Source organism: Mya arenaria, chromosome 2 (genome assembly GCF_026914265.1).
Source record: "Mya arenaria isolate MELC-2E11 chromosome 2, ASM2691426v1".
Lineage (NCBI taxonomy): Eukaryota > Metazoa > Mollusca > Bivalvia > Myida > Myidae > Mya > Mya arenaria.
The window spans coordinates 27,903,118-27,915,473 of NC_069123.1; the positions used below are offsets into that span (position 1 = coordinate 27,903,118).

The window sequence follows — 12,356 nt, forward strand, 5'->3', positions numbered from 1 at the left end:
CGAACACATGCACTTCAGGCATTTTACGTTTTTTTGATTTTGTGGTGTGCACAGTTGGTGTGGGGGAAACTTCGTAAATATCTAGCTTGAAAAGCGGTCTACCATTATACACTGCAGTACCGTGATCAGCACGCGATAAATCATGCTCAAGGCCGATGCTCACTGTGTGGAATTAAACAGAGGAAAATATACTAGTTGGTTATCATACATAATTTCTAAAAAAATAGAGTTTATTAACTTAATATGAGTTATACAACAACTAATAGTTTTAAAAGACTGCTGACAAAAGAACAGGTTGCAGTTTTTAGTATTTTGATCGAAAATTGAAGTTTTGTGGCCAAAAGCGTAACTAGCTCCTTAATAAGAAAAGTGATAACATTAATCATCAATTTTCAAACGTATTCCTTTGTCAGCAGTCTTATATAACTGGTTGTCAGACATTTATGCAAAAATTGTCTCGTTCTAAGACAAAAAATTAAAACAGTTGTCAAAACTGTCAATCTGAGAGAGTGCAGCATTAACAATAATTCTGACATTTACATAAATCAAATAAAAACTCACAATATAATGAAACACACAATATAACATGAAATAAAACGCTGTCATCTCTTCCTTATAATACTACTACAAAATCAGCTATTAATTTTTCTGCTATCTGTTATAGATAAAAGATGCATAAAGATTTGAGCCCTCAAATTAGTTTATACTTTTTATTTTAGCTCAATTATGAAATAGGCTGAAAGCTCATATGACTTAAAATTGAGTCTGTTTCCTGGATAGAAACCATAACTGGTGTTAATTTTGAGCATTCAATAGAAAGAAATGTGGGTGGGGACAGAACCCACAACATCTTTGGTGAGAGGCAGGCATCTTTACCACTGGGCCACTCTTAACCTTCAGCCCTTATTGTACAAAATGTAACAATGTGCAAGCCTACTTACGGGGTGTGGCTGCCAGTGAGACTTTCAGGGTCCCCGGCTCTGCCTCTGCAGCCGGCAGGGCTCCATCCATTGTCTGGGGCTCCTGTATAAAATAATTAAAGCATTCATGACCATGTTAAGTTTTTAACAAAGTAGTTCATATACTTTCATCAAGTAGTGTACTGAAAATGCAATCCTCCAAAAGGCAAAGCCCTTAGTAGAATAGAAATAGAGAATGGTCAGTTGGAGTGAGTGGCTGTGTGAGTTTCTTGCCTCTCTTTGTCAGAGCCTTGTATAAAGCGGAGTGGTCAAGGGATTCACACTTACCGTGTGGTCAGTTGGAGTGAGTGGCTGTGTGAGTTTCTTGCCTCTCTTTGTCAGAGCCTTTGCTATAGAGGAGTGGTCAGTCGGGAGGTTGGCCAACTGATGGAACACCTGGCGCTTCCGTATAATCGTGTACACAAGATTACAGTTACCTGTGAAAAAAAGTTGCAATCAAAGATGTAGTAAAGACAAGATATATGATTGTATATGTGCTTTGATTGTGTACGTGCTTTGTCACAAGTTCCTTTCAAAAATATTCAATCAATGTCATCGAACCAAATTTTCCAGAAAGCTTTTTTGCTATTGGAATATTACAAGGAGGCTGAAAATCCATTATAGAAATCAATGGAGGAGAGGTGATATTGTCCATTAAAGATTAAATTCCACATCTTGGGATTGTTGTATCATAAATCCTAAAACATGATTTTTGTACCTAGATGAGTTTTAGGCTGGGCATTACCACTATATAAAATCTCTCCTAGATACAAAATTGCTTAATGATTCATGATGAACCAGCTCCTTGGTGGAGTTAATTCGAAGAACCAGACAGTATCCTTCTCACTTTACTAACCTTGCCCAGACAAAATGTTTTTATACACCAATGAACGACAGTACTGAAATATTCAATCATAAAACTAATATTCTTATCCATGCAGACCAGGGGTAGTATTCAATATAATTCTAATCCTAAGATATGCCTCATTGACTATATTCAGTCTATTGACCAGTTATTTTTACTGCCCCAAGATAACTAAGTAATGGTCTATATCTAGATGTCCTACCATCAAACTGGTACTGAATGATATTGTTGAAGACCTCAAGAAGAAAGAAAACAAGATGGTGGTTGGTCGGGCTTGCGTACAGGAACCAAGGGGTGCTGAATGCCTGAAACAACATGAAAATATTCTGATAGAAATGATATATTTGATGATTATTAAACAAATACTACATTTTACAGTTAAATAAGTCATTGGGCAAAAAAATAAAATGGTTTGGTAAGGGTAACATCCTTTTCAAAAACAGGTAAGGTAGGTAGGCTTTTTGTTTTATTTATAGTTTTTTTTTATTAGGCTTTATATAAGAACTTCATTGTCATCAATGGGGAATGTTGTTAAAGTACTCTTAGAAGTATAAAGCTTTAATTGTTGTAAACTACATATTCAGACACTTTTTCCACAGAAAAAATAAAAACAAGAGGGCCATGATGGCCCTAAATCGCTCACCTGAGTAAAAGAGTTTAACCTTTGTTATTAATATAGCTTTTTTCTCAAAGAATATTGAACAAGAGCTGTCAAAGTATGTGACAAATGCCCCCCAATGTGACATTGATCTATGAACAAGTACATAAAAAGTTGATCTTGCCTTTATGTGTCAAATACATATTGCAAGTTATATTAAATTGCCTCTGAGCATAGAAAAAAAAACAATCATACTAAATGACAGCCAACACTCTTTATGTCCTCATATTCAGCATTCCATTGTGAATAAACACTTAGTGTATCTTTCACCTTAGAGGTAGGGACATGGGTCTTGCACACGACACGTTGTCTTGGTATGTCGAAAACATATGGCAAGTCATTTTAAAATCTGTCCATATAAGAGAAAGTCACAGCGCGGACACGACAGCCTATATTTTCCTTCAGGTTGCCATGGCAACCAGAGTTCTGCATGGAATTAATTTTTTTGAACAATTTTGAAAAAGCACCAACCAAGGATCATTCCTATGAAGTTTCATCAAAATTGTCCAAGCGGTTTAGGAGAAGAAGATGATTGTAACCAATTGTTGACACTTTTTCTTTAGGTTGCCATGTCAACCAGAGTTCTACATGGAATTAATTTCTTTGAACAATTTTGAAAAAGCACCAACCAAGGATCATTCCTATAAAGTTTCATCAAAATTGTCAAAGCGGTTTAGGAGAAGAAGATGATTATAACCAATTGTTGACATTTTCCTTTAGGTTGCCATGGCAACCGGGCCAAACAAAATAATGTAAACAAATTTAAGAGAGGTCCATGCAAGGACACTTCAAACCAAATTTGCTGAAGATCTATCAAGGGGTTCATGCGAAGAAAATGTTAAGTTTTTTTTACTAATTTTAGCTCTGGTGGCCCTTAAAAGGGGCCAAACAAAATTATTTGAAAAGACCTGACAGAGGCCCATGCTAGGATGCTTCAGACTTAAAGATCCATCAAGCAGTTAATAAGATCAAGTTGTTTAAAGGTTTTTCTATTTTTTGCTCTGGTGACCCCTAAAAGGGGCCAAACAAAACCATTTGAACAAAGTTGAGAGAGGACCATGTAAGGATGCTACATATCAAGTATGGAGTCATTCTGACCTTTACTTTCAGAGGAAAAGATGTTTAAGTGACAAGACAATGTAAAAACAAATGACCCCTGAGCAAGGCCAATTTGACCCCGGGACAATAATTTGAATACCTTTGGTGTAGGTCCACTAGGTAACACTATATACCAAATATGAAAGCTCTAGGTCTTATATTTTGGAGAAAAGGATTTTTAAAGTTTTATTATATAAGACTATATAAAAATATTGAAAACCTAAGCCTATGAACACGGGACTTGGCCAATTTTGACCCCAGGGCTAAAGTTTGAACAATCTTAATAGTGGTCCGATAAACAATGCTTCATACCAAATATCTAAGGCCTTCGCCTTTTGGTTTCGGAGAAGAAGATTTTATAAGTTTTCATCATATACATATATAAGGAAACCTATGACCGCCCGGGTGGGGCCATTTTTTGACCCCAGGGCCAAAGATTGAACAATATTGGTACAAGTCAACTAGATGATATATCATGCCAAATATCTAAGCTCTTGTCACTACTTGATTTTACGTGTGTATCTATATATGTATATTTGTTATTAATTGTTGTATGTGGCCCATATTGAAAATTGGTATGTGTACTAAATATATTATCCAGTTTAAATTAAGACGCTACTTGTCTTTGTGAGTTCAGAGAAGATTTTTTAAGTTTTCACTATAACACATATAGAGAAAACCCATCAGCCCCGGGGTGTGGCCAATTTTGACCCCAGGGCCATAATTTGAACAATCTTTGTAAAGGTCCACTAGACGATGAATCATGCCAAATATCTAAGCTCTAAGCCACGGAAGTTCAGAGGAGATGATTTTTGAAGTTTTCACTATAAACATATAGAGAAAACCCATGACTCCCCAAGGGGGCGGGGCCAATTTTGACCCCAAGGCCATAATTTGAACAATCTTTGTAGAGGTCCACTAGACGATGAATCATGCCAAATATCTAAGCTCTAGTCCAAGTAAGTTCAGAGGAGAAGATTTTTGAAGTTTTAACTATAAACATATAGAAAATACCCCCCCCCCCCCCCCCCGGGGCGGGGCCAATTTTGACCCCAAGGCCATAATTTGAACAATCTTTGTAGAGGTCCACTAGACGATGAATCAAGCCAAATATCTAAGCTCTAAGCAACATAAGTTCAGAGGAGATTTTTGATTTTTTTTTATATAAACATATAGAGAAAACCCATGACCACCCAGGGGCGGGGCCAATTTTGACCCCAGGGCCATAATTTGAACAATCTTTGTAGAGGTCCACTAGACGATGAATCAAGCCAAATATCTAAGCTCTAGTCCAAGTAAGTTAAGAGGAGAAGATTTTTGAAGTTTTAATTATAAACATATCAAGTATACCCATGACCCCCCGGGGCGGGGCCATTTTTGACCCCAGGGCCATAATTTGAACAATCTTTGTAGAGGTCCACTTGACGATGAATCATGCCAAATATCTAAGCTCTAGTCCAAGTAAGTTCAAAGGAGAAGATTTTTAAGTTTTCACTATAAACATATAGAGAATACTCTAACCCCCCGGGGCGGGGCCAATTTTGACCCCAAGGCCATAATTTGAACAATCTTTGTAGAGGTCCACTAGACGATGAATCATACCAAATATCTAAGCTCTAGTCCAAGTAAGTTAAGAGGAGAAGATTTTTGAAGTTTTAACTATAAACATATCAAGTATACCCATGACCCCCCGGGGCGGGGCCAATTTTGACCCCAAGGCCATAATTTGAACAATCTTTGTAGAGGTCCACTAGACGCTGAATCATGCCAAATATCTAAGCTCTAGTCCAAGTAAGTTCAAAGGAGAAGATTTTTGAAGTTTTCACTACAAACATAACGAGAAAACCCATGACCCCCCGGGGCGGGGCCAATTTGGACCCCAAGGCCATAATTTGAACAATCTTTGTAAAGGTCCACTAGACAATGAATCATGCCAAATATCTAAGCTCTAGTCCAAGTAAGTTCAGAGGAGAAGATTTTTGAAGTTTTAACTATAAACATATGGAGCATACCCATGACCCCCCGGGCGGGGCCATTTTTGACCCCAGGGCCATAATTTGAACAAACTTTATAGAGTTCCACTAGACGATGAATCATGCCAAATATCTAAGCTCTAGTCCAAGTAAGTTAAGAGGAGAAGATTTTTGAAGTTTTAACTATAAACATATCAAGTATACCCATGACCCCCCGGGGCGGGGCCAATTTTGACCCCAAGGCCATAATTTGAACAATCTTTGTAGAGGTCCACTAGACGATGAATCATGCCAAATATCTAAGCTCTAAGCCACTTAAGTTCAGGAGATGATTTTTGAAGTTTTCACTATAAACATATAGAGAAAACCCATGACCCCCCGGGGCGGGGCCAATTTGGACCCCAAGGCCATAATTTGAACAATCTTTGTAAAGGTCCACTAGACGATGAATCATGCCAAATATCTAAGCTCTAGTCCAAGTAAGTTCAGAGGAGAAGATTTTTGAAGTTTTAACTATAAACATATAGAGCATACCCATGACCCCCCGGGCGGGGCCAATTTTGACCCCAGGGCCATAATTTGAACAAACTTTGTAGAGGTCCACTAGACGATGAATCATGGCAAATATCTCAGCTCTAGGCCAAGCAAGTTCAGAGGAGAAGATTTTTGAAGTTTTAACTATAAACATATGGAGCATACCCATGACCCCCCGGGCGGGGCCATTTTTGACCCCAGGGCCATAATTTGAACAAACTTTATAGAGTTCCACTAGACGATGAATCATGCCAAATATCTAAGCTCTAGTCCAAGTAAGTTAAGAGGAGAAGATTTTTGAAGTTTTAACTATAAACATATCAAGTATACCCATGACCCCCCGGGGCGGGGCCAATTTTGACCCCAAGGCCATAATTTGAACAATCTTTGTAGAGGTCCACTAGACGATGAATCATGCCAAATATCTAAGCTCTAAGCCACTTAAGTTCAGGAGATGATTTTTGAAGTTTTCACTATAAACATATAGAGAAAACCCATGACCCCCCGGGGCGGGGCCAATTTGGACCCCAAGGCCATAATTTGAACAATCTTTGTAAAGGTCCACTAGACGATGAATCATGCCAAATATCTAAGCTCTAGTCCAAGTAAGTTCAGAGGAGAAGATTTTTGAAGTTTTAACTATAAACATATAGAGCATACCCATGACCCCCCGGGCGGGGCCAATTTTGACCCCAGGGCCATAATTTGAACAAACTTTGTAGAGGTCCACTAGACGATGAATCATGGCAAATATCTCAGCTCTAGGCCAAGCAAGTTCAGAGGAGAAGATTTTTTAAGTTTTCACTATAAACATATAGAGAAAACCCATGACCCCCTGGGGCGGGGCCAATTTTGACCCAAGGGCCATAATTTAAACAATCTTGGTAGAGGACCATTTGGTGATCCTACCTACCATATATCAACGGCCTAAGCCTTGTGGTTTGGGAGAAGAAGATTTTTAAAGTTTTTCCTTTCCATTGCCATGGCAACCAGAGTTCTGCATGGAATTCAATTCTTTGAACAATTTTCAAAGGGGACCCCCCAAGGAACATTCCTGTGAAGTTTGGATGAAATTGGCTAAGCGGTTTATGAGGAGATGTCGTTTAAAGTAAAAGTTTACGGACGGACGGACGACGGACGGACGCCGGACAAATTGTGATCACAAAAGCTCACCTTGTCACTATGTGACAGGTGAGCTAATAATAGCCTATTTCGTAGGTAGGGTTGGAACCAAATGGTTTTTTTAGGCCTTAGCACAGAGTAACGGGAGAGTGCGGTCCTGTTCTCTGGGGTAAACAGGAGTATCTGCACAGACCCTTTCTTCTTCAGTGAGACTCAGACTCAGAAAGGTCTTCTTTTTGTCAAATATCTTTAATATAACTATTTGTGACAATGGCTGTGTTCACGATTGTAGAACAGGTTATAAATTTGTGACAGATACTTTCATTTTCACAATTATTGCGACAAAATTAATCATGCATTTTTGAGTCTCCAGTACAATCGCAGCAAATCACTTCATGGTCTCGGGCAGCATTGAAACTGTCTTGTTATCTCATTTTAATTATCCAAGAAATAAGGTAAAATGTACCTCGAGTAAATGCAGTAGTTTGGTACTGGCCACCATGGAGAGGGTTTTCAGGTAAGGGGACACTGTAAAATAATGAGTTAATGCAATAAACACAATAATGTTATAAAAAAAAATTGTATACTTTTTCAAACTAATATTTTTCACACTTTAATTTTATACTCATTTTTTGTGTGCTTTGAACTGCACTGAACTATAAATATACTCTTCTCTTCTAAGACAAGACATTAAACATGAATATCATCATGAATATCACTTGGAAAATACTAATTTTCAGTAAAAAATGCACAAATAAAAAGACTTGTTTAAACTAGGTGTTAAAAAATAATGATAAAGGTTGTCAGAAATAAGGATTTATCTTATTATAGTAATTCTCGGTCAAAGCACAACCAAAGCAATCGTACCGTTTACAACGATAGTGAGTAGACAGTCAAACAGTGGCTGGAGTCTTTGGTGACCAGTCGTGATGATCTTATGGAACACCTGCAGAAAACAGATATAGATAAATATGAAGTAAACTATATATTTAAGATACTGACAAATAAGTTCTTTATGCCCTTGGAGAGATACAGATAACTTTTTTCCTAAAGTGTATTGTATTGCCTTTAGGTATTTATGATAAGTCAAAGTGTATTGTACACCTTGGTTTCATTCAATAAAGAGTAAAATCAATCGTTACATTGTACTGGCAATTGTACTGGCAACTACTTTACATATTACACGACATTCTTGATTCTTAACTCAGAATGCAATCGATTAAAAACATCAAACAGTGCTTACTTCCCTTTGCATTATAGAACACTATGCTCATCAAGGGAGATAACTGAATAGGAGTAAAATAGATTCCATACTGTATTAGGTGCCATCTTTGATTTGGTCAAAACTGTTGTTTCCGAAACAATTGTACTAATACCATATTTTTTTTATTTTAAACTGTAAATAGTTACTTTTTTGCATATTTACATCCATTATGACCCTTATCTGTGTCTTAGCCTTTATATATTGTATCTTTAGTTTCAAAATATTGAATAAACATCAGAATGTGTAGTTACAATAATGAGGAAATCGGCATGGGTGCCTGTGAACACCGGAATATCCATGGGAACCCGGACTGTGTATGGCTTGTTCAGACGAACACCAAAGTTACGCTCCCCACTCAGTAACAGCAGTATGAACACACCAATGTGCATAAGCCCAACCCTCGCTGTAAAACATATATGTATCTATTATATTGAATACTCACTTCAAAAGTTTTTATGTAAAAGAATCAGTATTTTGGGGGTTTTAAATTAATATCATTAAATTCTTGTTTTTGATAAATTTGTATTTTCAAGAGTGTTTAGTACTTTCAAATTGTGATACTTAATTTTTACAACATCATAAATCAAATATAAAGTCACATGTTTTGTAGGAAAATCGCTCTGCGAGCTATTGTTGTAATTTATGTATATTCAACGTGAAATAAATTTCCTTGTACCTTGTATTTAAACACATTAATAAAAATTCATATATATTATTCATTTTAATTTAAAAGTTATAGTCATTAATAAATTCACAAGCATCAATATGCCCCTATGAGATATATTAAGCTACTAATGATATTAAAGTCTTATGTTACACATTAATGTGATTAAATACGTACACTGGTCTGCCCGGGCATCATTCAGGTAATACAGAATGGGAACTAGAATGTCGAGAACATCGCTGCTCTTCAAAACGTAAAACATGAACTTCTGAAATAAGAAAATAGAACATATTAATCATTATTCAACTAAGTTAGACAATTTTTTTATTATTGTAGTTTTAGACATTTTTCATTTTTAAATTTATAGAAATATTCATTATTCAACTTATAGACATTTTTCATTATTTGACCTGTACACATTTATCATTATTCAACTTAAAGACATTTTCTAGATTAAACTTATAGAAATTTTCTTGAAAACAGTGATGTATTTGAAAAGTATAGTTTTATGGCTAAAAGAGTAAGTAATGCTTTAAGAAAAATGAAATGTTTGACAGATACATTCTATTGTGTTATCTTATGACTGAATTGATGGCACTGATGCCAAAATTAGCTGATTCTGAGAAAAAAATAAATAAAAAAAATAAAAATGGTAAATCTGTGAGAGTGCAAAGTACAAACCTTATTTATGTCGCACATTTTCCAGAAGAGCACAAGTAATTCCTGGTGAAACTGAATCTTCTTTGTGGATCCGGGCAGGTAAGTCTGCATCAGAGGGTTGTTTAACAGGCGGGTAATGCCTTTCAGGATGAAGTAGAAGTCCTGCACGGGGAACGGTTTGAAGATGAGATAGAATGAGACAGTTTTGAGGGCACTGCACAAGATATACAATAAGAATACAGAATTAAGCCCTTGGTTCGTCTGATGAGGCTATGGTGTCAGTTAAAGATCCAGACAAACCCAGTTGGCTCGAAATCCCAGGGACCGGCAAAATTACCTTGAGCCTCGGAAAATTTGAGTAAAGTGGTAATGCAATAAAATAGTAAAATCAATTGGTCACTTACATCCAGTTTGAGCCAACGAGGAAATTGAGCCAAGTGAGTTCAAGCCACTGGTGTTCGAATTTATGTATGTATTGGTAAAATACATTTAGGATTTTCAGAGGATCCTAATTAGCATAACTGTTTCATTACTTTTGATCTTAAATATCATTAAGCTTTTAAAAAATATTTATATTATTCGGGTTCTAGCCAAATGGATGGTGCCCTAAGGAATGGCTAAATAGGCTCAACATTAAGGGCTATTCTAGTAAAACAGATAACCCATGGGGGGAAAGGCGATTATTTTCATAGAATATGGGCGGGTGTCTTTCATTTTCATATTTGGACCCCAAACGGGTAAATTTTCTTCTGTGGGGGAGTGGCTTAAGTGCCTCCCCCCCCCCCCCGGGTTATATGTTTAAATGGAATACCCCTAATGTATAACCCACATTCCTACTACTACCTACTTACATTCTTCAGATGACAAAACCATTCCAGAGAAAAGCTTATGTCTCATACAATTTACATTTGCAGGTTTAACAGCATGTCAATCATGGACAATGATGGACAAGGATGGTGCTGTTTTTCTTGAAATAGCAAGTTTTTCACACAAAAACAAATCTGATTTTTAAACCTTTAAGAAATACTTAAGTATGTTATTAATTGTTACCTCCTCTCTGTGGATTCTGGACAGGTAGTTCACAAATAAGTTGTCCGGACCACCAGCCTAGAAAACAGAGCAAGATAATATTGGAAATACCACCTTCATGTTAAAAGATCGTAATGTTTAATACAAATTGTTAGGTGAACTTGACTGGGATGGTTCTTGGTTATATTCCTTTAATCATAATCTATTTGAAATCATCTGCTCGAGTTTCTTCAATCACTATTATTAGGGATGGCAACAAGAAGTAAAATTGGTACTCAAGTACTCGGACAATCTTCTTTAATTTATTATCAATGTGTTTACATTTGCCAATTCTTTTGTATATATAGAAAAAGCTCTAGTTCATTGTCGCTTGGGCCCTTGCCTTTTGTCTCTTTACAGGGATTATTTTTGATTTTTTGGCCACTGGGCATGTCCCTGTAGTTTCATTGTATCTTTGACTTTCACATTGTAAAACATGCAAGAGGTTATGGCGTTATTGTTTATATTGATATGGCGCTCTGATTGGATCTGCGGAAAATCATTTAAACAATGGTATAAAATGTTAAAAATTATTGGCCCTTCTTTTATTCAATCAATGTTAAAGCTTACCTATATTAAGCGATAAAGGGTAAAACTGTAATGATGCCTATAATTTAGATGAACGGAAAAACTTGATCACAGAAATATTCTTAAAAGTCAAAATAAGGATGCTCTGACAATGTTACATAAATTCCTGCCTCAGTCTGAGGTTCCATGGCAGTCCCCCCGGCAGTGCCGTCAACAGACACATTCTGATTGGTCGATTCATTCTCCATGGTGACACAGAGCACCTGAAAGTAGCAATGGTGGAAATTAGAACAACATCACACTGGCAATATGCTTTTTGGGCTTGCACAGAATTCAGTAAAATTTAGTCAAAGCGTACAAAAGATGATGATTGGATCGGCCAAATAACTCTATGGTACTAATTTTAAAATAAAAACTCATTGCATATATATATTAACAAATTTTACATATTCTTTTTGGCTTCAATAAGTCTTCAAAAATTCAAAACAAGCTATCAAAATAGGATGGGTTTTTTCTGCTCTAAACCTTTCTAAGAAATAACATTAAGAAATTGAATTGAAACAAAAAATAACTTTGATGATACGTTTGGAACTTGTCAGCATTTCTTGATGCACTTCAATTTGCCTTGTATTATGTGTTAACTGTTTTATTGTGCACAAATTGGCAATGACAGTAAATTGCATTTACTCTAATGACTTTTTAAAGGACATCTCATTTAGCATATGTTGCATTTATATGACAAGCTTTATTCTTGGGGGGCAAATTTGCACCCCTGGAAGAATTTAACGAGGGCAAATATGTTCATATAAACGCAGGGGTAAATTTACCACTCAGGGGCAAATTTGCCCCCTGTTTGGAGGTGAGATATATTTGTCCCTGGGGATAAAAATGCAATACAAAGACATGTTCATCACTGTAATATATATAAACATGGATTTCTATAACCAACCTGGCCCATGATAT

The 12,356-nt window shown here is 36.4% G+C and overlaps 1 protein-coding gene across 5 annotated transcripts in view; it reads right to left on the reverse strand.

Moving 5' to 3' along the window:
- LOC128210764 (protein HID1-like) overlaps positions 1 to 12,356 on the reverse strand; it is a 30,324-nt gene that overhangs the window by 12,490 nt on the left and 5,478 nt on the right. For 2 of the 5 annotated variants that reach the window (XM_052915145.1, XM_052915125.1), the window contains exons 9-18: positions 11,564 to 11,656; positions 10,848 to 10,904; positions 9,819 to 9,959; positions 9,315 to 9,405; positions 8,725 to 8,876; positions 8,077 to 8,155; positions 7,676 to 7,737; positions 2,027 to 2,129; positions 1,248 to 1,396; positions 942 to 1,023 (exon numbers count right to left, since the gene is read on the reverse strand). In XM_052915145.1, the coding sequence (XP_052771105.1) occupies positions 942 to 1,023; positions 1,248 to 1,396; positions 2,027 to 2,129; positions 7,676 to 7,737; positions 8,077 to 8,155; positions 8,725 to 8,876; positions 9,315 to 9,405; positions 9,819 to 9,959; positions 10,848 to 10,904; positions 11,564 to 11,656 (1,009 nt within the window). Of the gene's footprint in view, positions 1 to 27; positions 163 to 941; positions 1,024 to 1,247; positions 1,397 to 2,026; positions 2,130 to 7,675; positions 7,738 to 8,076; positions 8,156 to 8,724; positions 8,877 to 9,314; positions 9,406 to 9,818; positions 9,960 to 10,847; positions 10,905 to 11,563; positions 11,657 to 12,356 lie in introns of all 5 variants that reach the window. The other 3 variants (XM_052915137.1, XM_052915129.1, XM_052915118.1) reach the window with 3 other exon arrangements.